Source organism: Pelmatolapia mariae, linkage group LG18 (assembly GCF_036321145.2).
Source record: "Pelmatolapia mariae isolate MD_Pm_ZW linkage group LG18, Pm_UMD_F_2, whole genome shotgun sequence".
NCBI lineage: Eukaryota > Metazoa > Chordata > Actinopteri > Cichliformes > Cichlidae > Pelmatolapia > Pelmatolapia mariae.
In genome coordinates, this window is record NC_086243.1 from 22,965,463 (window position 1) to 22,993,278 (window position 27,816).

The 27,816-nt window shown below is 41.5% G+C and overlaps 2 protein-coding genes and 1 non-coding gene across 4 annotated transcripts; 1 reads left to right on the top strand and 2 right to left on the bottom strand.

Moving 5' to 3' along the window:
- Nucleotides 1-475: 475 nt before the first annotated feature.
- On the bottom strand, nt 476-8,924 carry dapk3 (death-associated protein kinase 3). The gene is made up of 9 exons (XM_063462528.1): nt 8,838-8,924; nt 8,041-8,150; nt 4,723-5,083; nt 4,009-4,138; nt 3,816-3,864; nt 3,687-3,713; nt 3,447-3,599; nt 2,965-3,010; nt 476-2,455 (listed from the first exon to the last, which is right to left on the bottom strand). The coding sequence occupies exons 2-9, from the start codon at nt 8,100-8,102 to the stop codon at nt 1,919-1,921; spliced, it is 1,365 nt and encodes a 454-aa protein (XP_063318598.1). The 5' UTR covers nt 8,103-8,150; nt 8,838-8,924; the 3' UTR covers nt 476-1,918.
- Nucleotides 8,925-10,344: 1,420 nt separating this feature from the next.
- Nucleotides 10,345-10,416, bottom strand: trnae-cuc (transfer RNA glutamic acid (anticodon CUC)). The gene has a single exon. It is a non-coding gene; the product is annotated as a tRNA-Glu (tRNA).
- A 1,603-nt stretch (nt 10,417-12,019) lies between these two features.
- On the top strand, nt 12,020-27,642 carry sppl2 (signal peptide peptidase-like 2). 2 transcript variants are annotated; one of them, XM_063461888.1, is made up of 16 exons: nt 12,020-12,135; nt 13,037-13,153; nt 13,672-13,854; nt 13,954-14,043; nt 14,776-14,915; nt 15,725-15,867; nt 19,716-19,812; nt 20,379-20,495; nt 22,148-22,229; nt 22,355-22,429; nt 22,521-22,583; nt 22,676-22,775; nt 22,991-23,068; nt 23,529-23,689; nt 23,929-23,969; nt 25,143-25,251. In XM_063461888.1, exons 1-16 carry the CDS (start codon nt 12,088-12,090, stop codon nt 25,150-25,152), a joined length of 1,545 nt encoding a protein of 514 aa, XP_063317958.1. In that variant the 5' UTR covers nt 12,020-12,087; the 3' UTR covers nt 25,153-25,251. The 2 variants fall into 2 exon arrangements, with proteins under 2 accessions (XP_063317958.1, XP_063317957.1); XM_063461887.1 differs by lacking the exon at nt 23,929-23,969 and having other exon boundaries at nt 25,143-27,642.
- Nucleotides 27,643-27,816: the final 174 nt, after the last annotated feature.

Below are 27,816 nucleotides of genomic sequence, written 5' to 3' on the forward strand. Positions count from 1 at the left end.
AGATCTCATGGTTTTTCCTGGAGCATAAACAGAGAGGGGCTCAGACAGCTTTCATACATGGTGGAGGCAGTATTATAGTATGGCCATGTATGACTGCTGGAGTTTATTGATGATGGCTCGAATGCTGAAGTGTACAGGGCTAAACCTTCCAGTACAGATAGATAACCCACAGCAACCTGGTTGGTCACTGATACTCTTCAACAGCCAGTCACCTGACTTCAGCCCAACACAGCATGATTTTCAGTTATTAAATGCAAAGCTGAAGGCAGAGACAGAGACAAAACTTCCTAATTTGTCATAGTCCAGATAATTATGGACATAATTTTTAAGTTTCTCAAAAGAGAAAAAAGACTTTTTTTTAAAGTATATTCACTTTAAGCGATTTAACTCACTTCTGTAATGTTGTGTGCATCATGTCGTTGTGCTAGCTTGATAAAATGAATAATAATCTACACACAGGTAAGCTTTGGTTGAAGTGTCAGTTTTATTTGCTTGAAACGAGTCTGGACAGATGTTTTACAGCTCTTTCTTACATCAACAGACAGATTAAAATACATTAAAATTCCTCTACACTCACATAAGTGCAAATGGATACATTGCTCTACAGAAAAATACTACGGATTATACAACAATGCCTTCTATGCTGTACATGTGGAATGTGTTGGCTGAATGTGGAACTCATCGATGGAGCATTTAAGGTGCACAGGGATTTAGAGCATACGTACGAAGTTTCCATGCACACTATTTGGTTTACACGGCTGCTTGTGCAAAAGTCACTGCGTTTTAAGACACTGAGCAGATGATGTTCACTGGGTGACGGATGAGTGCTCACAGAGGCAATAAGGTCAATCAGATTACAGGCACTGCAAAGACAAGTATATACATTCCCAGATCTGGTTTTCCCACTGCTCCATTTCATCCAAGAAACATGAACAACTTACAAATTGTTTCCTAGGACACTTACTGGGAAAAAACATGTAATTTGATACCAATTACAGCTAAAACAGAGACTCTCTTCCAGACTATTTTGACTTTAAGCAAAACAAAGGAAAAGATAACAAATAACGTTTGCAACATTTGCACAAAGTCTCTGATTGAAATAAAACTGGTTAAAAATAATTATTGCACTACTTTGCTGGTGATTTCTTTTGCATTAAAAATGTCTTTGAGGTGCACAAAAAAACTAACCCTAAAGTCTAAAAACTGCCTCTGTTTGATCTGTAATCAGTTTATTTTTCCCAGAAATGTTCAATAAACTTCTAAAATTAAAAGAATAATAATAATCAGACATTAAAATAAAGCCCTAAAACTTTATTTTGTGCTGAGGGTTTGCATAATTTATAGTTACACTTCCCAAATATGAATTTTAAAGTCATTTGAAATGTAAAAAGGGAAAAAATAAAGACCACCTAATGCCTCACAAACCTGAAACTATACACCGAATATTGTGAAGCTTTCTCATGTGACCTGAGGCAGGAACAGATGATGGGATAGCGAAGGCTTTTAAAGCAACAGGAAGTTAAGACCAGTTTTTAAAATAATAACCAGGTATAATAATAACCAAGTAAACAAATGAATTCATTTCTATGTGTAAAAAACAAAAACAACCCCAAAACAAGCAAACAGCTGAATTACAGTACATGAAAATAGTAAAAATATAAATAAATTCATTGACACAGGAATGATTTTTCAAAGAGGAATGGCTTCCACATGTTGCCTCCCTGCTTCTTGTTCTCTCAAACGTGACATAAAAGTAGTAGATTTATTTATTTTTTTTCCTTTCTGATGGGCGACAGCGGCGGCGTAGCTTATGATGACGACTGACCCTCTCAAACTCTGCTGTGTGGTGCACAAGCGGAGATGACGGGCAGGATTAAAGCTTGATGATGAAACCCTCACTGCTGGATGTCAGCGCCGCTCACGGCGTGCTGCCAGAGCTGAGGCCGTCCTTCTCTGCCGATATTGACTTCACCAGCTCCTCCACCCAGCGGACCTCGGAGGCCACCTGCTCGGCCAGGACCTCGTAGCGGTTCTCCAGGCGCCCGAACTTGCGCTTGAGGATGTTGGCCGACTGCATAGTGACCCGTGCGTCCTCCTGGCACTTCTTGCGCTGCGTCTGCGTGCGCTGCAGCTCTTGGCGAATGTGGTTCAGGTCGCCAGAGATGCTCTGGTTCTCTTCCTTGTACCACCCCTCCTTCTCCTCATATATCGATAGCAGCGCTGCCACATCCTCGCGGCAAGACCGCTGGTTGCGCTCCAACTCCTTCAGGCCTTCCTCAGCTGCCGCAATCTCCTCGAGCACCTGGGAGAAGCGCTCAAAGTTGGCGTACGTGTTGTTTGGAGGCATGCTGGAGTGGGACTTGATGGTATACTCCTTGAGACGAGTAGTCTTCAGGCGTCGGCGCTCAGTCTTGTGATCTCTGTCCTCCTGGCGTACATTCCGCCTCTTAATGACCTGAAGAGGTAAAAAGGTACAGGTCTGAAAAACGAGCAAGAATTTGATGACAAGAACCAAAAGATGGGAGTAAAAAGTGTCAAATTTTCAGCTGGCCTCTGATTATCAGATGTGAAATTTCACATGAACACTCAGTTTTAATACGCAGAATTTGGTAAGTTATATTTTTTAATTTTAAACTCCAATGACAGCTTTAGGAGGAAGACCAACAGAGAAGCACAGTGACCTCCCTGCAGCAGTTATTTTAAACAACCAAAAAGTTAACATAAAATATTCTCAACGATGCAAAATCAAAGAAAACATTTCTCAGCACTTCTCAGCTGAAACAAGTTGGGTCGTGCAAATACTAAGAATGTTTTAATGTGAAAGCTCAGTGCTGAATATCTCACCTGAATGTTAAAATTATTTTAAGTTATATTTATATTTGGACTTGTTGAGCTCTTCAATTTTTTCCCACTTCACTGAATGTTTAATCTATAAAGATATAAACAAAGACTTAAACTGCGAACCTTAATCCAGGGGTGCTCAAGACTGTCATCAATGGTCATTCTTTTCCTGCAAAAGAAAATCCATTAGTGTTGGTTAAATGCTGAAGACCAGGGCACTGTTTTTTATCTATCTATCTATCTATCTATCTATCTATCTATCTATCTATCTATCTATCTATCTATCTATCTATCTATATATATATATATATATATATATATATATATATATATATATACACACACACCATGCGCGTTTGTTGATTTAGTGTGCTGCATGTTCTACAATCATTACACTACGTATTTAAGAATTTTTTATCTTCCCACTGCAGCTGAGCGACCGCTGATAGACTGGATCAAGGTAAATAAGCAAAAGTTAAAATTCTGCAAGTCTAGAAAAAAGCTCATCACAGCAGACGACAACAATGTGCCATAGCTATAGCTAATACATTTCTGAAATTGTGACATCAACAAGCATTGGATAAAAATCATAAAGATATTCTTACTTAGGATCCTTTACTAGCAAACGGCGTATGAAGTCCTTCGCCAGCTCGCTGGTGTTGCTGAAATACTCCTCATCGAAGTCGTAGTTGACAGCTGAGATGTTGGTCAGCGTCTCTTGTTTGGTCTCGCCCAGAAACGGCGAGGCACCGCTCAACCTGTAACCAGTCAGAAACTTTACTTTAGAGCCCGTTTTGAAGAATCAGGTGGTTTCTGTTTTTTTACAAACTACAAGCTTCACTCACAGAATATACGTGATGACACCAATGCTCCTGCAGAGACGAGAGGATAAATAAAGATCAGTAAAAACTGTTAGACGGGTTAAAGCACAGCTTCAGAAAGTGGGGAAAAAAACAAAACAGGTTGTATCTTACCACATGTCTGCCTCCAGTCCAAGTGGCTCATAGTTGACTATTTCTGGTGCTGTAAAACACAGGAATGAGCCCTTTAATTCAAAGCAGATGTAATCTGAAGCCACAATCACCCTCTCACAGGGTCTGACTCACTGCATGGAAACAATCTGGCACAAGGCTGGAAGTGAATATTTAGGAGGCCACAGGCTCTCACCAACAAACTCTGGTGTTCCAAAGATGTTCTTGAACTCGTTTCCTGCTTTGATCTGATGAGCGATCCCAAAATCTATCAGCTTGATCCTGGGGTTGGGGACATTCTTGTCCAGCAGCATGATATTCTCAGGCTGAAAAATAAAATAAAAAAAGAGAAAAACAAAGAGAGAGAGAAAAAAAAAAATCATATATCACTGAAAGGAGGAGGGCGAGTCGATGACATGAGACACTGACAAAGCAGCATTTTCTACTTGAGCTTTTGAACCATGACACTTGCATTTTATCACCAGCAGCAGCAGCTTGCATACAAGTCCATAAAAATAAGCACCTGTAGGTGCCATCATCCACCAACTAAAATAATACAGAAATAATCCTATTATATGATTTTTATTCTATCCTCGTGAACTTAAATGTTGCAGTACAGTTTAAATGTTTTGGTCACCATATCTTTATTGATAAAAATTAGTAGTCTTTTCCTTTATTCGAAGTTTATGTCTGACTTTTAGCTATCAAAAATAAGATCAGTACATTAACCCCATTGAGAGTAGTCCTCCCTGAAAATATGATTTCATTAATGTTAAGATATTTAGCCCAAGATATATTTTAGCATGTTTTTAGCCCAAAAGAATCAGGGCAGCCATGTTTGTCTGCTCTCACCAACATGTCATCTACCACCGCTGTATCAGAGCCCCTCAAGTTTCCCCTCAGTGCTGACCTTGAGGTCGAAGTGAGCGATGCGTTTGGAGTGGAGGTACTGAACGCCGTCCAAGATCTGCTTGAGAAACTGCGTGGCCTCCTCCTCAGTCAGAGATTCTTTCTCTGCCAGGAAGTCGAACAGCTCTCCTCCAGACACCAGCTCCAGGATCAGGATCACGTCCGTCTTGTTTTCAAAGATGTCATGCAGGGTGATGATGTTGCTGTGCTGGATCTCGCGCAGGATGTTGACCTCGCGCTCGATCTCTTCGCGGCTCACCCCCCGCCGGCTGGACGACAGGCGCCGCTTCTTGATAAACTTGGCTGCGTACTCGACGCCTGTGCTCTTCTCCTTGCACTTACGGACGATGGCAAACTGTCCGCTGCAGAGAGGAAAGATCAGAGAGATGTCAACGCAATGTTCTCCTACCTCATGTTGTGATGGGGAAAAAAAAGATGTTTCTTAAGCAGAAGGCACTGCATCTCTGTCTATCATCATAGATATTTATCAGGAAAGACCTCTAAATGCTGTTAGCTAATAACCTCAGTTGTATCTAGTGTTATTTTTTCCTGCTTTTGCCCTTTCTTGATTTCCAATCTTGTAAATAAAACCCTGTATAGACAATGAACTTTGATAAAATTCAAGTAAAATTCTGTAGTGTCAAAACCCGTCATGTCTTGTCTTGTTTAAATATTTTATTTGCTTATTTTCGTATAACTTCTTCACTCCCTTCACATATACAGCTCACAATTAACCAGAGGAGAAAAAAAAACAAAAAACAAGTCAAGCACATTTACAGTCCTATGGCAAACAAAGCACACCCTTTCTGCTTCCATAGGAATTAAGAGGGTAGCCAGCTGCTGAAAGTCATCAAATGAACTTGATCAACCGATCAACAGTAAGTGTGAGGACCTCTATAAAAGCAGACGTTTTGGGAGATTGCTGATCTTTAGGATTTAGTCAACCCATAAGTTTAGATCCTAGCAAATTCACCCTAACATCAGACCATACAACGCTCTGGTAAACTGCAAAACACACCCAAGAACTACATCTCAGACTCTAGAGACCTCAGTTAACATGTTAAATGTTAAAGTTTGTTAAATTTTTGGAAAGAGAAAAAAAAACATGGCAGCAAAACTTAGGTTTGCAAAATTGCATCTGAACAAACCACAGGACTTCAGAAACAATCTGCTTTGGACATACGAGACCAAAGTGGAGATATCTGGCCATAATGCACACCAACATATAGCAAAATCAAACAACACATCAACTGTCAGACACTGTGGTGGAGGGGTGATGATCCAGCCTTGTAATGCAGCCACAGGACACGGACACCTTGCAGTCACTGACTTAACCACAAACTCCTCTGTATACCAACGTATTCTAGAGTCAAATGTGAGGCCATCTGTCCAACAGCTAAAGCCTGGCTGAAACTGGGTCATGGAGCAGGACATGACCCCAAGCACAGCAACAAATCTCCAACAGAATGACTGAAAAAGAAAAAGAATGAAGGTGTTGCCACAGCCAAATTAAAACTGACATCTCAACCAGACTGAAATGCTGTGAAAAGACCTCAAGACAGCTGTGATAAATGAATGTCCAATGTCTCAATAAACTAAAGCAACATAGTGAAAAAGCATGAGCCAAAATTCACCAACAAACCGCACATGATGATGATCAAAACTAGCACCACTGATTATCAATTATTTCATGATCATTGATATGCAAATTATCATGGCCACTGATCAATGGCCTGCAATCACAGCATTGTAACATGGTGAAAGATGTACCCTGAGCTCCTTCCTCAATTCAGAGATGGTCTTTCCATTTTCACATAAATGCTCCCTGTCCAGGATGTGTACATCCTCATCATTGAAAGAGTCACTGGCCACTGGCGTACAAGTGTAAATACTGCTTAAGCCTGGTCCAACTGTGCTTTGCTAGCCTTCCTTCTTAGACTGTGAAATTTCCATCAGTAATGGGGCACACTTAAAAGTCGACGTGTACCGTAAACCAACACACACGGATCAGTATTTAAGGTTTTGACTCTCATCATCCACTAGAGCACAAATGTGTCATCAGGACACTACAACACAGAGAGAACACCGTCCTCACAAAGGTACTCTTGGGCATTGATCAATGGTCATGACAATTTGGGGCGATCGTGGCTCAAGAGTTGGGAGTTCGCCTTGTAATTGGAAGGTTGCCGGTTCGAGCCCCGGCTTGAACAGTCTCGGTCGTTGTGTCCTTGTGCAAGACACTTCACCCGTTGCCTACTGGAGGGCCCGGTGGCGCCAGTGTCCGGCAGCCTCGCCTCTGTCAGTGCTCCCCAGGGTGGCTGTGGCTACAATGTAGCTTGCCATCACCAGTGTGTGAATGGGTGGGTGACTGGATGTGTAAAGCGCTATACAAATACAGGCCATTTATTTTACCATTTCGCATATGAATGATCATGAAACCAACCTCACAACCCATTGTTAATCAGTGGTGCTGCAATCTGCAGTAAGCAGAGACTGAACTGAAGAAGTTACTTGGATGAATGACAAAAAGTTTCTGCCACTGAAAGTGCTCCATCCAGAATTAAATTAAATGTCTGTTATCCAAACAGAAGTTAAAATCTCTGACTGAAGCTCAAGAAAGCAAAACAGTGTGTTGTCAGCACAACAAAACAATCATTAACACAACTAAAAACAAGAAAAGTCTGTTTCATTCCACATAGAATAAAACAGACTTTGTGGTTTAGATCCATTTAGTATCTGCACACACACACACACACACAGTCCGTCCCCTCTCTTACACTACAGCAGAGGTGCAAAGGCACATTGAGAGGCAGTGACGTCACACTTTTGCTGCATTACTGCAGGAAAAAAAAAGGTAAGCCAGAAAGTTGCGTTTCATCTCCAAAAATGTGATGACTCATTCACAAACTATCCGGCACAGCAGAAAAGAATTAAAGATGACATTTAATACAGTGCTGCTCACACATATCAAATATCTAGCCCTGTTCAGATCAGCCCCAACCTGGCATTAAAATCCATCTCAAGCAGCCATGTGTGATGACTGCTTTATACATTTAGATCTGTTTTTAATTATGGAAAATTTTAAGCATTGATAAGCTGAAAAATCATCACACATCTTAAAAAGAGGAACTTAAAAATGTGTCTTACAAATTAACCAAACTTTGCCATCAAAGCACTACTGCAAAAAGTGTTCTTACACTTTCAGATGAACTGAAGCACACAGCACAACAGCTGGATAGGACAGCAATGAAGAAGAAAGCAGGGTTTTCACATATAATGCTTTCAATTAAACGTTTTAAAACAGGCCCACAAAGCTTACCTCCCCAGCTCCTCTCCCATCTCGTAGTACAACTCAACATCCTCTTGCCTGAAGCCAGCCATGGTGTGCTGACTCTTATGATGATGATGGGAGTAACGCCTTCAGATTTCCTGCAGTCAAAAAATAAAAAAAATAACTTAAACGTGGATATGTGACACAGAGGCCACAGACACCACAGAGTACAGAGTATGGAGGAAGTGATAAGACAGCGTTAGCAGTTTAGGGCTTCTTCCCTCCTTATTTGGAGTCAACACTGCTTTGGAGACTTTTTAGCTGATGTCAGACCCTCTGCATACCAGTCCTACTACATCATGTCCTTCCCGGGATCAGCTCTCCGACTCAATTAAAGGGACTACACAACCAACTATGTTACCTTTCACTGGCTAGATAACAAACTACGAGCCAAACGAATCAATGTTTAACTGACAATTACCAGATAATGACTTTAAAAAGATGCTAAATTGCGACGTTTATATTGCACTTTTCCATCATAAAAGAAAAACGACACAAAGGAAGACCTATTTAAAGCAAACACAAAGGTAAACTTGGTAAACTTGTGAAACGGGATAGTCGTGTTAATTAGAATCTGAAGACTGTTTAAAGAATTTAAGGAAAGAAATAAAGGGAATCCCGACGACGGAAAGCAGCTAGCTTAGCTGCGAAGCTAACATTAACGTCCCGTAGAAACACAGCGCTTAATAAAGACAAAGAAAAGGATTCATAGTAACTCAAATACTGACAACAACGGATATATTCAGTCACATAAAAGTGAAGGGATTTCTACTACAGATACTTACAGTACGGCTGGCTACGAGTGCTGCATTCCTCTGCCAAGTAGTTGTGTGTGAACTCCCCGACTGAGAAACATCAGGCTAACTGCGGCGGAACACATAGCTTCCGGTGCCCTTCAAAAGTAAAAGCATTAACCTTCGGCGCCAATCAACGCAGTCTCCTAACCACTCAAACTCTCCCTCTGATGTACTCATTTCTAATCTTGTCCAGCCTGGTCACGCCCAATTAACGTGTTAACATCTTCAATTCCGCCACCTCCAGCGCCTGTATTTTTGTCAGCATATTATTAAATATTTTCAAAATATTATTCATAAGTGTGTTAATAGACCGACAACTTAGTGCTACTGATGTTATCATTTTCACTGTCAGACCTGGGATCACATTCATGCACACTGTACTTGCAAGTAGATTTTTTTTTTTGTGTGTGTGTGTGTGTGTGTGTGTGTGTGTGTGTGTGTGTGTGTGTGTGTGTGTGTGTGTGTGTGTGTGTGTGTGTGTGTGTGTAAATGCCTGTGTTACTGTGTAGATACTTACGTTATTGTGTGTTACACACATTCCCTGAGAAGGTACCCTTAAACCTATGTCTATTTTTATCTTCTTCTCCTATGCTAAAACAATCTGAATGTAAATGGTGCCAACGGAGAATGCCAAACTATGTTTCATTGTTCTTGTAACAGTGACTATAAAGATCTATTCTATTCTATTCTATTCTATACCAAAAGGATTTATCCCTCTGGGGCTAAAAAGAGAAGCATGAAGTAATGTTTCCATAAATACTTATCAGTAATATAAGATCAACAGAATCATCAAACAAACCTTCAATTCAATCAAGATGTGGTCAGCTTGGGTGATGTCAAATTCTATTTAAGGCCCCACAAAACCATAGCTAGGCTCTCATTTGGCTTCACAGTTCTTTTTCTTTAGCAATCTTTTTTTTTTTTTTTTTTTTTAGATATGTTTACAATATGAACCAGCCATAAAAAACTAATAAGAATAATTTCACACTATGTGGCAACACTGTATTAAGTTTAAGTTGAGATCTTATCAGGCAAATAGAAATATTTAGCCTTGATTTTGTAAGAAAACCTTTATTGTGAAAGTTGAAGTGGTTTAAGTTCCGCTGTCGTTGAGCATCTTGACGCAGGTAAACATCGGACAGAAGGGAGGACATATGGAATGACATCATGCTGAGTGAATCAGCCTGCTGCAGTACGTCAGTGAGCAACAAGACCGAGCATGCAGCAGCGAAGATTAAAGAGAGGCCAGAGCAGGGAAGAGGCGCACTATTAGACAGTGATACACATGAACGCATAACAACGGGGTTTCTAATAACGACTAATTTATTAAAATACTGTAATTAGACACAATACGAGTATGTTTTCAAAGCTATGACAGAGAGACATTTCTGGAAAATAACAGCTGGTTAGTGCAATTTTAGCAGGAGGGTTTATGCAGGGTAGGAATAGACAGCACTTTCATCGACTTTTGTCGTCCACGCATTTTCAAAATCAGTTCCCTGACCGGGAATCGAACCCGGGCCGCGGCGGTGAGAGCGCCGAATCCTAACCACTAGACCACCAGGGACTATGAGCATCCCCTTTTGCGCCTTCGGAATCGTGCATATTACGTTGCTATCGTCAGATGGAGGCTGAGTGGAGGCTGAGAGTGAACATGTTTTGAACATGTGTTGAATATGAGCTTGAATATGAGCTTCTGGTTTGTTCCAAAGTTTAGGTGCAGGTACAGCAGAGATAAGATTTCATCAGTGCTTTAATCTGCTACTCTGTGCGACCAGACGCATCTGGTCATCTGACCTGAATGCTGTTCTGAGAGTGTACATGGTTAAAAGATCAAAAATGTAAGGAGATGCTGGTAGAAACATGCTCTAATAACAACATTTATTTGTTTCTGTGGACAAGTACTGATCATAAAAAATACACAGTATGCAGACATCCGAGTAGACCCTCATGTCTTCTCGGATCTTCCCATGCAGTCCTCCACACTCTGCTCTTGGAAATTATGATTGAAATTTAAGTAAGGACGACAGTATCCATAAGGTCCATGTCTTATGATGCTAGTGAGGGTTTTGACAGTAGGATATTTAGTTTTGTGCGTAAATCCGGTTAAAAGAGCCAAGGAGTTCATAGTTAGACTTTGATATGTGCTGAAAGGTAGAGGCAGAGTTGACAGAGTTGGGCCGCGGCGGTGAGAGCTGGTCCTTTGGATCAGCCTGTTCAGGCTCGTTCTGTCCCCAGCAGTGATGCTGCTGCCCCAGCAAACTACACTGTCCGTTCCCATCAGTGATGAAGCCGACTATTGCAGAGTCGTCAGAGAACTTCTGCAGGAAGCACTGGGTGGAGTTGTGGGAGAGGTCTGCAGTGTAGATGGTGAAGAGGAACGGAGTCAGAACTGTTCCATGTGAGGCCCCCGTACTACAGATGACCCTGTCCGACACACAGCCCTGAGTTCTCACATACTGTGGTCGGTCAGATAGTCCAGTATCTATGTTGTGAGGTGATGGTCCATGGTACTTCTATGTTCTCCAGCTTGTCCTTCAGAACTGTGGGAAGAATGGTTCTAAAGGCACTGGATAAATCAATGAAGATGATTTTCGAACGATGTAGGAGGTGAATGACGGTCATCCACTCCGGTGCCACAGCAGGTTGGTAGGCAAACTGAACTGGGTCCAGTGATGAGCTCAGCAGGGGCAGAAGCTGTACCAGGAGCAGCCGCTCCACTTATGTCCAAGATATTGGAATTAATCACCTGCATACAAATGGGGTTTTTTGTATTTTTTTTGTATTTTTCTTTTTTTTTTTTAGAAATTTTGGGTTAAACATGCTAAGAGTTTTGCATTTTTTGCGCTGAAGAAAAATTGTTTCCTTTTATTTTTTTATTTTTTTATTTATTTATTCATGTTAATGAATTGAAAAACTTTTAACCAAACTCTAAAACTCCTCCTTTATTTGTTGTTGGGGGGTTTTAAAAATTATGTTTAACTGTAAAGCATGTTAGGCTTTTCGTGCTGTCAGTGACCGCTACTATTTTTTATCGTTTTTTGGCAGTCTGTTTTTATCCAAACAGCAACGCGTTAAGTGGCACATGACAACATCAGCCAATTAAAAAGCCTAGCCGAACGAAATGGGCGCGGCCTGTTAGAGCCGGCGGTGGGGGCTCTAGTGCAGGGAGTTCGAGCCAAGCGTTTGGTTGGTTGGTTGGTTGGTCGATGGGGGAGACAACAACAAGCTAGACACCATGAGGGTCCCCGAAACACTGATTTGGGTCGCTTTTCTCATCCAGAAGGTGAGAGAGACCGCGTCTGTTTCTTCGAAAACTGTCCCTCAGTGCGTCTTTGTCGGGTAGCAGCCTGCGGTTAACAAACAAGGATTTGGGTTTTTATTTCCCTGCGGCTTTCCGGGAACGTTAGCATGGATGCTATGTCTGTTAGCTTGCGGAGATTTCTGTGGGCCCTGGAAACCCACACATTACTCACCTTTTGATGAAGCATTAATGAAGGGGGATTAGTGCCGATTCACCTCACCTGAAACCGACACTGGGTTTATCTTCACAGTGACTACGCGACAGTGAATCTGATGTTAACCACTGACAACTTAGACTGCGGTGGTGCTGTAAAAATATGGCAACGCGTCTGAAATTACAGTTTAAGAGTGAAATATTTCATGTCACTGCCAGAAACAATATAACTGAGTGAGCCAAACTATAACAAATTTGAACTGGTTTTTCTGTTTTGTGTTCAGTGAAAAAACTATTCATATAGCTAAAGATTGTCATGTGGAAAGAGAAAGAAAGAAGAGGTATTTGAGAAATGTGTTTAAAAGCCTTAAATCTAACTTCAAGTACATTGCAGAAACCCTGATTGTAGGAGCTGTTACTGAGCCTTTTTATACACTGAAGGCTGTAGTTTGTAGTGCTGCTGAGCTTTATTATACATACAAGGGTTTATCATATTGTGTGCACCCCGTTTATATGAATGGGTATACAAAAACCAACTAAAAGGGTTACGAATAGTTTAATCGTAGCTTCAAAAAGGCTTTTGAGAATTTTTATACCGTCTCAAATTGATGCAGACAGCGAAACATCAACATTTACAGGGCTGCTAGAATTAAAGCTCAACTCTGTGATATAAAAATTTACATTTTCTTGGACATGTGAGATGATCCAGGCATTGTTTTTATGTTGACAGGTGGTGGGAGAGTACGGCATGGCCCATTTCAGTGACAAGGGCAAGAGCAAAGGAAAGGATTACTGCATATTCTTCAACTCCCAGTGGGCACGTTTACCTCAGGATCTCAATAAGGCAGTAAGTCACTAACGAAGGGGGTTAACCAAACATTGTAAAAATTCAAATTGCTTCAAGGCCACACAGTGCAATGAGGCTAAGCCTCAGTGTACACCATCTTTTCTTAGGAAGACAGGATGCTGAAATGTAATCTGTACTTTTATTGCCTGTTACGAGTCAAGCTGCTATTTTCTGAACCAAGCGCAATCACTGGAGAGCTTTTATGAATATCAGAATATAGCAGGCTGTAGTAATACACGCAACAAGAAATAAATACAAGGATTACAGTTTTTAGGTCATACTGACACTAGGGTTTTATTTTTGGATATAGGTGTATAATGAGAAACAAAAAACTAGTCTTTTAGAAGTACAAGGATTTTTATGACAAGGCTGCCTCTTTTACACTAAATGAAGAAGCTTCTTTGTTCCATTAAAGAATAATAAACAGTACGTAATGAGTAATTAATTAAAACAAATAACATCTCTAATTACTGTATTTTGAAACCTCTGAGAGTATTTCCAAACCTTTTGTTTCAAAGTCACGTCTCCAGATTCATGACTTGACAACATCAGTCCTGTGCTCACCCTCTGAGGTCCCAGAGGGAGGCTTCCCGAACCGCATCCCCATGGTGATGAGGGGGAATTGCACTTTCTATGAAAAAGTTCGCCTGGCCCAGGTTAATGGTGCCAAGGGCCTGCTCATCGTCAGCAAGGACAGACTGGTGAGACAGCTGTTCACGGCTATTCTGTGTCAGAATTAAACAGGTTTTTTGGTCCATGACAAATCAGAAATGTACTTTGTTTTTGTTTTTTCCCTACAGACACCACCAGCAGGAAACAAGACTCAGTATGAAGAGATTGACATTCCTGTGGCACTGCTCAGCTACTCTGATATGTTGGATATAAGCAAGGTGAGAAGTCAGCTACCAACCGATGTTTCTCTTCTCAGTTTAGAAGCTCTACACCTAGCCTTATTATCCCTTTTCTAATTTTTTGTCACTGGATGCTTTAATATGTGTACCTTGTTTGTATCAGGGTAAACTACCTTTCATCTGTAATTCTTCATGGTACAGATTCAAGAAAGTGCTGGAAGTATTTCTCAGAGATTTTGCTCCCTATTGACATGATGGTGTCATACAGTTCCTGCAGATTTGTTAACTCCATGTCCACGATGAGAATCTCTCATTGTACCACATCCTAAAGGTGCTGTGCTGGATTGAGATCTGGTGACTGCAGAGTCCATTTGAGTACAGTGAACTGATTGACATGTTCAGGGAACTACTTAGAGATGGTTTAAGCTTTGATACACGATAAACGGCACATGGCACCTCTATCCAGCTGGAAGCAACTGGTTAAATGCTCCTTTTCAGACAGATTTCTTTTTTTCAGTGGAGTGGAAAATGTTGAAGTTTATCTAAAACTGAGCACCATGACAGAGACTCTGTAGCAATTCATGACTTCAGTCCAGTGTTATGCACTGAATTGGGCTTAATAATCACAACATCAGAGTTAATTTACTTTGAAGTAGGCTAAATTAGGGTTTATTTAATATAAATTAAGTAGCACTTCCTTATTTTGGCATGTTTTATTTAGTTTTGAAGGTTGACATCTGGCAGATCTAATGCTGTTTCTTACTTCTGCAGACCTTTGGTAAAGGACAGCTGGTTGCCATGTACGCACCCAATGAGCCAGTGTTAGACTATAACATGGTGATCATCTTCTTGATGGCAGTAGGAACGGTGGCTATTGGAGGCTACTGGGCCGGCAGCAGAGACAGCAAGAAGTAAGTTTACTGGTCCCATAAAAGTGCTTCTGTGGAAGTGATTCAGTGGGAAAATCCCATAGTGTCAGAGTTTCAGCTGTACTGCAGAATGACAGCCAGAGTCTTCAGACTTTTTGAAAAAATTGAAAGTTAAAAAGTGATTTTAGTCTGGGTTGAACAAAACTGCATTAAGTGATACAAAAATACAATGATGCAAGTATTGGGTATCAAAGAAATTCCTTCAGCGAGTGCAAACGATGCATTTAGTCACAGCTGCTAAATTTACATTAGAGATATTTCATCAGGAGAGGCTCCAGAGAACATTGGTCAGAGTTTTCCTGGCAACAAAATACAAGTGCATGATTGCAAAAGACTTTCCTTTTGGGTGACTATGAGTGCTTCTCTTCTTTTCAAACCAAGCAATCTGCATCTTACCGCTGCGACTCCAGTAAAGGGCAGCACTGTTTATTTGAGTATGGGTGACTCATTGGCTTAACCCAATCTGAGTCCATCTTTTTGGAGTTTTCTGAGGTGAAGGAGGGCAGAGTGAGATGGGGTCGCTGACGCACAGCACCGCAGAGAAAAAAACATTTGGAATCATGAGTGCGTGTTTTCAACTCAGGATGGAAGTGAATGCCAGCCAGCTGACCAAATGACCATAAATATAGACTTTTAATGGCAATATGGTTATCCCGTGTGTTTTGGTAAATCACCAAACACTGGACCATAATCTGCAATTTAAAATGTGAAAGACAAAACCCCAGAGCAAACATGTGTGCATATATACTCTTTGTCTTTAGAATTACTCACTGTTGCTTGTCCTCCTGCAGACGGTACATGAAGCACAAGCGGGACGACAGTGCCGAGAAGCAAGAGGAGGAGACCGTAGACGTAACCCCGATCATGATTTGTGTGTTCGTCGTCATGTGCTGCAACATGCTGGTGCTACTCTACTTTTTCTACGACCACCTGGGTACGATGCAGATACACACAAAGCGTACACAGAATATAACCGCTGCTATACTAGTCGTGCTGAAGGAAACATTTAAAAGATAAGAAGAAACCGTTAGATCAGAAGCACTTTTATGGGACCAATAAATGATGGTGGTTTCAGTTCCTTCTGCCCAGTATTCATTAGTGTGTTGGGGGCGGTTAGCCTCTCAAAGCTTTTAATTTGTCCTTAGTCACTGTGGCTTGGCGTCACTCAGTAGGGATTTTCTCTGGATTGAGGTTGTGCAAAAGATGTGACAAAACCTAAAAAAAAAACCCAGAATTTGCTATGTGCACAAAAACCACAGAGCAAAACATATTTGAAAAGAACCCTCCAGAAGTGCAAAAAAACCACAGAAAGGTGCTTTTGCAATTAGCGTTTGTAGTTTCGAATCAAATGAAGTGATAATTTAGGATGTGCTTATTTTTACAGTGTGTCAGAATCAGAAAAATGGTTCCAGAGCAGCTGATTTAGTTCAAGCCTGCAGCTTTTAACTGGATCTTACAGGTTTCCTCGTTTTTCTTGACTGAAACACCTGTATGGATAATTCCTGGACTTACTAGGCATTCATTGTCAAATTTTTAACCTAATTTAAACGTCAAATTTCTCCTCACCACTTGGCAAGTTTATATTCTTTTTATCTACAGTATGCTACAGTATGCAGTAGCTTACTCAGATTAGGGACACTTGTCCTCCTGCTGCCCAGTGCTCACACTGTGCCATAGGATGCTTACATTTATCTTGGCAGCAGCTCCTCTCTCACAGTCACTCTCTGATTTACTAAAACACTGTTGCAGAGCCTGATGAGTTTTATGAGTTCGTGGATTTTGGGACTTGATTTGGAAAGCGGTGGAACGCTTTCCTTTCAGAGTTATTTTTAAAGCGGGAAGTGCAGTTCCTTGTTTGGGGGAATGCGATACATGCATACTGTACCCGAGTCTAACTGAACCGCGCCCGGGCACAGCACGTTAATTATGTTAGTCAAACAAGCTGGACTTTAGTGCTTAAACACACTCAGGCCCATCCTGAGTACATCCTTGATAACAGCTCATTTACATGTTTGTGCAGCATAGTTTTTGGCAGCTGAGGTTCGTCGTGTCCCAGTGTTTTATATACGGAGCCAGCAGATAGAAACAAGTAAAATGCTGGCACTTTTTCCCCTCCCGGGTCCATGCTACTTGTTGTGGTCAGTTTTCTTTAGAGGCAAACATAACTATCGCTCACGTTCCTTTTTTTAAAAACTTATTTACACGTTTCTGAATCTCACTTCTGATACTTTCAGCAATCTCCCTCCAGGAATTTACTGATGTTTGGAGGTCCTTATATTAATAATACGGTTACTATTTCCTATATTGTTGCTCTCTTGCTGATAAATTTAAAAGCCGAGTTTATTCAGTAAAGGACTAGATGTCACAATTCCTGACAATGCATTGCTTTTAATGGAGAAAATCTCAGGGGATGGGTGTTATGAGGAAAAACAGCCCAGAAACTTTACCAGCGGCACACATCGTTGTGTGCCTCAACTTTCGTTCTTTTACACAAGCTAATCTGCCATTTTTCCTTGGTTAGGTTTAGGGATTAGAGATCTGATCTAAATTATTAAAATTTAGACACATCGTCAGTGGTGGACCTTGGATTCATCGGGTGTTTCGGCCATTATCACAGGACACCCTCATCCAAGGAGACCCTGCCAGGGTTGATCAGGCCCCGGAGTGTGTCAATGGTTTATGTTAAAATTGTTTTTCTCTTCTTCTTTCTCCTGTTTAGTTTTCTATAGTTTATTCTATCTATTCACTGCAGCTGAGAAATACTTACCTCTTTAACATTTATGGAACCTCTTTTCTTCAAAGGGACAGAAAAGGTGATAGAGAGGAGTAAGACAAGTAAGTAAGATAAGATAGGAGAGAGGAGAGCCGGAAGGGGGGCGCCCGCTCTACCTCCCCACTGCCTCCCAGAAAAGGGAAGAAGAGCGGAGGGGAGAAGAGCGGAACATTTTTCATTCTTTTTAGTTTTACTACCATGAGGTTAACTGCACAGTCCCCAGGAGGCCCTGAGACAGTTGTAGCAGTCAACCAGCAAAACTTCTAATGTTATGTTTTACCCTTTCGACGCCCCCTGTTGAGGCAGGCCCACCACGAGTCGATCAATCCTTGGCATGTGTATCGCATTTAGCTGACTGCCTTAGCTGCCCAAGTGATGTCAGCCCTTTTTAGCCATAGCCAGTGACTGGTCCTCTCAGCAGTGTTAGCTAGATCTCTTATAGCCTGCCGTTGTGCCTGTCCTCTGATCCCAATCTCTCTAAGCAGTTTTGCTGTTGTACTAGCAACAAAGCCCTGCACCCCACTTCCACCGGGCGCACCTTGATCTTCTAGCCTCTGTCCTCTGCCTCAGCTGCCAAGTTGGCATACTGCAGCTTCTTACGCTCAAATGCCTCCTCAATTGCTTCCTCCCATGGTACCGTCAGCTCAATGACGTACGCAAGTTTTTGGGTGTTAGACCAAAGGACGAGGTCTGGTCATAGAGTAGTTGTTACGATCTCTGTGGGAAAAATTAGTCTCTGATCCAAGTCCGCTTGCATTTGCCAATCCCTGGCAACCTTCAGCGGGCCCAAGTCCGGAGTTGAGGGTCTCGTCCTCGGCTTGTCTCCCTCCCGGACAAATGCTGATGAAAACTGACAGTCCTCTTGCTTCGTGAAGGGTTGAGTGTTGATGAATTTACTTTTGCGCTCAACTTTCTCAGCCAGACACCTGAGGACCTGGTTGTGTCTCCATGTGTATCTGCCCTGAGTAAGGCTAGTCCTACAACCAACCAAGATGTGCTTGAGTGTGGCTGGGACTGTACACAGGGGGCAGGCTGGGTCCTTTCCAAACCACAGCTGCAGATTTATTGGGGAAGGTAGCACATCGCATGTCGCTCGGATGATGAAACTTAGTCTATTAGACTCCATTCCCCAGAATCCCCAGAAAAATTAGACAAAAATGCACAGGAGGATTCACTGGCACTGAACGGGCATAGATGTAGATTTCTTGCTGAGGTGGAACGCCCCAGTAAGTTCTCATAAAGTCCGCTGGCTTGTTAATCCTGTTGTTGTGCAGTCTCACTTTGTCCATGATGATAGAAGGCTCACCATCAGTGTCTTAAGCCTTTAACCTTCTTGCTTCTTTCCTCCTTAAAAAACTAGCTTAAATAAGTAGAATAAATATTTTGCTAACAAAATAAAAAGACAATACGACAAAGCAAGTATTTAAGTGTTTTACTTAAGGTAAAAACCAAATAATAGAAAGGAGCTCAATTAAATAAAATCAATTAAATGAGCAAAATAAGTAAAGATTAAAATGCAATACAGTAGAATAGGTTGTAAATAAAAAAAGAAGGGTGAAGAAATAAAAAAAAAAAATGCACATCACACACAGGTGCAACAAGAAAATACACAAAATGAATAAAACAGGATTTCTGGTTAAAAGGTCCAAGCTTCTAAACTAATCTTATTAAATTAATAATCCCCTCTCCATTTAGCTCCAGGGTAAACTGAGATTCTTCAGAGATCATTTCCTCTGGCAGAGCTGCCTGTTGTCCGGCATTAAGCTGCAGCAGAGTCAAACCCTGCTGAGTGTAAAGAATGGCTGCACTGATAAAGAGCTCAATGGCTGAGCTAACATTTCCCCTTTAAACAGATTAAAAAGCTGCTGAAAGCTGCAGATGGCAATAGTGTACAAAAGGGAAAGCAATACCACTATTCAAGCGTTTAAAGAGGAGGGATGCCAAAGAAGCAGGTTTCCTCACACGATAATATCTACTCAGCTTCTGTCTGCTGTTTCTTCACCGTTTAGCCATTTGGGTCATCAGGATCTTCTGTTTGGCCTCCTCTGTCGGCCTGTACAGCTGCCTGTGGCCGTTCGTCAGGAGACTTCCTTTCTGCAAGTGCAGGTGAGTCTTCAGATCATATTAGCAGGTGCGACGATACTTTAAACAGCATGACATTTGTTTGTGTTTTTTTCTCTCCATACATGTATGTTTTCTATGTCTGGTCGAGGTGCAACTTGATGATTTACATTCAACCAAATATTAGTCAGGGTGTATATATGTTTGAGCTTCTCAAATCTAAAATAAATTCAAACTTGTTCGCCCAGTTGTTATTTATTAAATTCAATATAGATGTCTGCTGTACAATCACTCCACCCTGGAAACAGAAAAGCTCATATAAATACTTAAATACTCATCATACTTACAGCATGATGAGTATAGGGTTTAGGAACCTTTTTTTATATTTTTTTCAGCAATGTGGATTGAGCAGTTGTTTCCTGTTTCTTCTGTACACCCTTTTTTCTTGTGTTTGTAGACCAAATGATACATGGTTAACATTATTATCTGCAGATTAATGCTAATAAAAACACTTTTTAGTTGCATTTCATGCTTAACAGTGACTGTATTTCTCTGAGAGAAAGTGCTGTGGTGTAGTGGCTGACATCTGACCCATGTTTTGGAAAAAAAAGGATCCCGGAGAACAACCTGCCGTACCTGCACAAGCGGCCGCAGATCCGCATGCTGCTGCTGTCGGCCCTCTGCATCGGTGTCAGCATCATCTGGATGGTGTTTCGCAACGAAGACCAGTGAGTGCACAACACAAAATTTAAAAAACAATTGAATTCATTCCACTACAGCTACAGACAAAGGCGCTGCAGGGCTTCACAGTCATAGAAGAAAAGGTCAAATTCACCAGCTTGTAGCGATTAAAGGGGGAATAATCATGAGAGGCGAAAAATTAGGTCAGGTACGAAGTTAAACTTGAGGTGAATGGGAGTAAGGAATACTATTGCTTGACATGTGCAACGGTGGGAAATAACCAGGATATATCAATAGTAACAATAACTGCGATAGCTTAAAAAATAAAAAAATAAAAACCTAGACCTCTGTCTGGGTCTAAGCTTTATCTATAGGCGGCCCTTTCAACTTAGATGAGAATTGGCTCGCATTAGAAAGTAAACTTTTAACCATAACCTGTGACTAAATATTTCATAGAAGATAGGGCAGGGCAATATGGCCAAAAATATTTATCACGATATATATTTGAAAATTTGCGATAACGATATAACTGACAATATAACTGATGCGAGACAAAATACTTTACAACTCCACAACTTTGATGGGGTTTTTTTGCACTAATAATGTATTTTCACTTAAACAAGCAGCTGTTTTTTATGTGCATTAAAGCTATATAAAAATTTAACAGTGCAAATGCAAATTCCTTGCTGACAGTTTAACCAAAAGGCATTTCCAGTGGAATTTGCCCGACATGTCCTTTGCATAACCATGTATAATATCCACAAAACTTAAAAAGAGGTTATACAGACTCAGTGCGGTAATATTATGTTGAAGCACAGTACGTATCACTCCGCGAGACTCCCGACTACGGTAGCCGTAATGCTCCGACAATCCATCAAGCGGTGCGGGTTCGTAGCTTAGCAAAGTCGTACTAAAACATTTTTTGACAGATTTTTGAGCGGCGTGTACCACATAAAATCGGTTTGGTAATAACGGTAAGAATGACGGCCCGCTTGCATGCTCTACCAAAAAATGTGCTTTGGTGTGTATCTGAGGGCACGAAAGCCAAACCAGTTCCACACCACTGAAGTGGCACCATTTTTACAAACCAATTCTGGTTCATCTGTTTCATTCAGCGATCCGCTTTCGCCCTTCTCATTCTCTGTCGCCGCCATGCTTTTTCCGCCATGTGCGTGTGAAAACAAGACAAACAAGAAAACAAGGCACTGCGCATGCGCGTTTTACCCATATTCTATCGCGATATTTCATTTTCTTATCATTTCCTAACATTATACCGGTATTACCGTGAACAGTATGATATGGCCCAGCCCTAATAGTAGATACCTTATCACATAATCCAAAAGTGTCACCACTCGGGCTCTTTCAGCTTTTTGAGAAAGGAATCATTATTGTGGGCTTCTCCAGAAGTCCATATCTTCTGGTTTAAAATTCAGAGTGACCCCGTAGGTGCTATATTTGTGGGGGAAAAAATTCACTTTCACTTGGAAAGATGGTTTTGCTGAAGTATCAAAAGAGCTGAAGCTGTTGGTTTCCTACAGGCTGTGCTGCACACTTTCTTCCAGCACCCAAGAATTTTGGTTTGAAGGCAGAATTATTGTGGGTGTGTGTGTCGGGTGGCGTCTGTGTGTAATGACGCCTTTGAGGTACATGATATGGTGATGGTGCTGGCTGACTAACACTGGTGTTACGTGTCTTCCAGGTGGGCGTGGGTGTTACAGGACGCCCTGGGGATCGCCTTCTGTCTCTACATGCTCAAAACAGTCAGGCTGCCCACATTTAAGGTGACAGATCTGAACCACAACACGATTTTTTTTTTAAAGGTTTTTAACTGTATTTGATTGTTTTAATAAAAGTTTTGTCTGAAACTTTGATCATAAACTGTGTTTTCTTTTGCTCCCTGATGCAGGCTTGCACTTTACTAATGACCGTCCTGTTCGTCTATGATGTTTTCTTCGTATTTATTACACCTTCCTTCACAAAGGTATGTCAGGTTGTCACACACGTCTCTTTAGTTTAGTTGTTGTCTGCCGTGTTCTTTGTTTTTGTTTTTTTACTCCTTACCTTTTCTCCAGAGTGGGCAAAGTATAATGGTGGAGGTAGCGGCTGGTCCCTCTGACTCCTCCACACATGAAAAGGTGAGCCTACGTGGTACACCTCGGTTAAGTCCTCCAAACACCCCTCTCGGCTCAGTAGTTGATGGTAATGTTAATTTTTGTGTTTTCTCCAGCTTCCCATGGTGCTTAAAGTGCCACGGTTAAACTCCTCCCCCCTGGCTCTTTGTGACCGCCCCTTCTCCCTGCTTGGCTTCGGAGATATCTTAGTACCAGGTATGCAAAGCAAATGTTTTATGATGACACAGTTTACATGCTTTGAAAATACGAGCAAGGGCTTGTCCACCAGTAAGTCTGTCACAGATGACAGGTTTTATCAAATAATGTAAAAAAAAAAATACTAAAAATGGAAGTCTGCTAAGAAAGCTATGTGAAACACTGTGTTAGTCTTTCCCTTTGTTCTGAATGCCTCTTTGGTTTTCTTTTCTCAGGTCTGCTGGTTGTGTACTGTCACAGATTTGACATTTTAACACAATCCTACAGGATCTACTTCATGGCCTGTACAGTCGGTACGTACGTGGGCTGGAGGTGGGCTGTACTCTGTGAAATGCTGATGTTATGATGAGCCTCATTCAGGTGGGAATGACATTGATAAGGGGAAGTTCTTCTCTGTAGTTTAACTCGTTGTTTTACCCTGAGAAAAATGACCATGGTGCTTGTAATGTGATAAACAGATTGTTAAGACTAGCCAATAGAAAACATCAGCACTTCCTCTCCTGAGGACTTCAGTTTTAGAGCAAAAAAGAGATGATTTCTTTTTCCTGCCAGATCTGGTACAGGCTTTAGGAACAGGTGCACGGAACAAGTCTAGGAACAAAAGACTTCAGTAACTTTTCTTATGGTTGTAGCTCAGTGAGTAAGGTAGAAGCAGGCCAAGGACGACCTGTAAATAAGAATATAGCAGCGGACCAGCTTGCAGAACACCTGCAGGAGCTAAAGTGACATCTGTCTTTGTCTCTCTCCCGTCAGCTTACGGCATCGGCCTGCTGATCACCTTCGTGGCGCTGGCCGTGATGCAGATGGGTCAGCCGGCGTTACTCTACCTGGTGCCTTGCACTCTGCTCACCAGCCTCAGTATAGCGCTGTGGCGCAGGGAGTTGCCCCAATTCTGGACTGGAAGTGGATTTGTGGTGAATACCAGTTTGATATGACTGCCTACTACGGAAGAACAAAAAGACTTTTTAAAAAAAAAAAAAAAAGCTGCAAAAGAAAAAAAAATCTAGGTTTAAATAACATGCAGACTAAAGTAGAATTTCAAGTTGAGTAACCCCTTTAAATAATTCCATCCATTCCAACTGCTTCTTTCTGTTTTCACTGTCCCCCTCCATCGCTGCTCCTCACCCTTTATTTTACTGTGGGTGTGCTCTAGTCTGCTGCTGAGGGCTCAGCTGTCTGTGAATGTCACTGCAGGTATTCAAACCGGGCTTCATTCTACCATCAAACACCCCGACGGGCGTACTACGAAGCGAGATTAATGGCGAGCCTTAAGTCAGAGTTTTCAGTGTCCCAGGGGTGGCTTTCTTGATCACCATGGTAACTGAAGCTGTTTAAAACTGTCTGGAAGTGCCACGTTTTCACTGATTTTAGATAGATTCAGATTCTCTGCTGGAGCAATATGTTTTATACATGCCATGTGCAGATATATACATTCATGTTCCCACAAGGGAAATTATTGTTACAGCAGCTGTATAAAAAGAATAAAATTAGCACAGGAATAAAAAATTTTGTATATACATAAGTGATTACATACATGGTAGAGCTGTGTTTCACTATAACCTCCAGAAGAGTGGCAGGAATATGTTAGCATTTATTTTCTAATGCAGAAAACAATTGTTTTTGTATTTTATTTAAATCTGCTGCCAAGCCTGCTGAAATTCCAGCTTAAATTCCAGCTGTTGTCTATTTATCAGGACTACAAACAAGAATATTAAATCTGTAAAATAACTTTCATCAGATACCTGCTCTTTATTGTGAGCATGCTCAGAGCCTGAAGCAGAAAACCTGAGCTAACACAGGAAGCTGAAAACCACTGTTGAGATATCGTCTTGATGCATTCTCAATCATCCAGGAAAGTAAATCTCCAAAAGTTGAATCTGTTCATCTGGACGTAGCGTTTTCTCCCACAAAACGCTACGTCCAGATGAACAGAATCAACTTTTGGACACTGTTGAGATACCTGTTACCTCTGACTGGGGTTTTAGGTGTTGTTGAGCCAGCTAACACAAAGTAAACCTGGCTTTATGAACTTGCTTCGTAGTACCTCCCTCTGCTCTCTTAACCTTGCTTCATTTCTGCATTGATGATAAAGTAGTGATCACATGGGAAACTCTGACTCCATTAGTGGGGCTGATGTTGATGTAGATTATTTCTGTGTAGCTTGATGGGCATAAAAACCTCAGTGGGACGTTTCTATTCCTGCGAATACCTCTGAGGGCACAAAGCTTCTTTAGCTGGGGTTAAATTTGTGCCTGTGTAGCGTTTGGTTCTGTTTGCCTTCTGCTCTCCTGTAGCTCCTGTCATTAAATTTTGTGTTCAGCCTGGCGCCCTTCACTCATGCAGGCTTTTGTTTTCTGTCCCTTGCAGCCTGCCATAGTGCTCGCACCGATCAACTGCACACAAACCGCCGCGCCGCCGACCAAGGAGCCCTCAGCTAAGCCAGAGCCACCAACCGCAGAGGAGCAAGCCAGTCAGAGTGAAGACTCCCCCCAGGACCCGCCTCAGGAAACTCCCCCGGTGGAGAGCAATGAAGAGGAAAACAAACCCAACTGAAATAACGTCTAGTACGGCACTTTTCCATTTCACCGTGTTTACTTTGTTCATTTTCTTTCTACAGTGTGTCCGAGTCACTGGACATTTCACGTACTGATGCTTGTTTGCACTCGGTGCCAAGTACGAATCGGTGTTTTCTGAATGTCGGGCTCAGCCGGGCACAGAGGGAATCAAACTGACAAACAGAAGCAGTCCCATCACCACCTCCTACTAACATACAATCTGCACCACCCGAAAGGGGAGTGAAAAGTCAATCTACACAATATTTCCACTACACTCAGCTCTGTCCCAACCTAAAGACCCTGTCACGCCAGCAAATAACAGTGCAATGTATAACTTGACCAGTAACACCAGAGCTAGATTGCAGATTAAAAAAAATACCTCTCCTGATTTTTGGTTTTCTTTACATTTAAGAAGTGGTTTATGGAGAAAAAAAGACCTTTTAAAAGCTGAGATCTAAACCTGAGTAAAAAATTTTTTTAACTTATTTAATAAACCGTCCATCTATAACGAGCACCCTGACGTGTTACAGATCAGAGAAAAGGGGAAAAAACTTCATGTGGAGGTTTTAGTGGTTCACGATTCGAACAGCTTGTCTAGATGAGAAAAAAAATAAGTGATAGTAGTAGTTGCTGTGTAGAAATACTGGCATCTCTATTAATGGAATAGTGGTAATGAATTATTTAGTGAGCTGAATGAGCAGTGAGCAGCATGTTTTGCACCCCTGAAAACCAACTTTAATGAACTTTGAGCAATCAAAAAATGTATTTAGTTCCTGATCAGTCTCATACAACTAACTCCGGGATCCAACTAACCTGATGGAGCAAAAAAAGAGAAATGGTAAAAGATTAGGTGGCAAACAGAAAATTAAAGATTTAAATATTCAATCTTGCTCCAGCTTCTCATATATGTGTAAGAAACAGAGTATATTTGGGTTTTGAAATGTTGATCACATAAACAAAACTTGTAAAATAAGTCATCTCGAACATCTGTTTTCTGCTTTTGGACAAAAGAAAAATTCTAAATAGCAATCGGGTTTTTTTTATCTAGCAGTTAAGAAAAGTAGTGCCAGGTTCATAATTTGTTGGAGAAAGGCACATTTATTTTGTAGTTTTTGCCTCTGTGCACCACAGTGGATCCTAAATCAAACAATTACTATGTGAGTGAAGAGCAGACTTTCAATTTTAATTCAAGGGATTTGACAAAAATTTAGCATCATTGGAGCCATTTTTTGATAGGGTATTGCTGTCACCCCGCCGGGCAGGCAGTGTGGAAACATATCTTTGTGAACACGATAACTTGAGAGCGAAGCGACGCAGAATTTTTTAAATTGATAGCACAAGTGCATCTAGTAAAAATCTCAGATGAGTTTAACCTCAAGGCGCTCCTGTTAGCGAACGATTATAAAATTTTGCGCCGTCTTGAGAATAAAATGCTACCACAGGATTGTGGTTTCACAACAACCAGATATTTTATTAATCTCCAAAGGTAGCAAGCCTCAGGGTGGGAATGGCCAAAACACTCTAGAAATGAAACAGAACTGATTTACCTATGATGAGAAACCCAAAAGAAAATACAGGCCTCTTACCTGTATCCCTAAGCTAAACAGGAGAAAAAGGTTTTAAAAGAAAACGGCTTCCCACCCCTACAGCAACTAGATCACCAAGAAAAGGTCTATTTACACCATTTACAATCTATACAAGACAACCAAGCTCTTCTCATCACAGTAACTTGGTCACACAGCTCACCACTAAACACAAGACGCATGGCTAAATGCACAGCTTGTTTGGAAATAGAAAGTGGGCGGGGCAGCCGGTCTTGATAGGTCCCACTATATAGCCAGCCTCATTCCATGCTTAGCCAATTATCCGCGTCCACCTGGAACTTACATAAGCACAAACAACACACAGCATCATGACTTGGGTCATAACACGAGAAAGCGATGGCAGCAGCTCTGCAAGCCCATCAGTTTTCAAGCACTTAATTTGAAACGCACTGAGACTTAAATCCCCTTAAAAAGCCCTTTTGAAGTGTGTGTCCCAGAGTCAGAGCATGAAGCAGCTGAAAAGTTTCATACCCTTTAAAATGTGGTGCTAACCTGGTTGTTGACTGAGCCAAAGCACTTTTGTTATTTTCTCATCAAGCTTTTGTTACATTTTGTGTTTGCATGCTTTTATTTTGATTTTAGCCCGGATATATAACCCAGACTTTGTAAATGTTGCTGAGCGCTGCAGTCTGGATCCCCCGGGAGGCGCTCGTGTTATATTAAGAGTTGGGTTTTTGGCCTTACCGTGTCCACGTCTGGAGTGGGGGAGTGGGGGAGTGGGGGGGTGGGGGGGGGAGGCTCTCTGAAAACCGTGTGCTGGACTCAAAGTGTTGCAGTTTCATGTGTGAACTGGAGAGTATGTGGTTCTGGTTTTAGTTTGTATTTAAACATTTGCACAGCATTTTAACTCATGAACCGGCCTGTTGTCGGCTCATGTGTGTG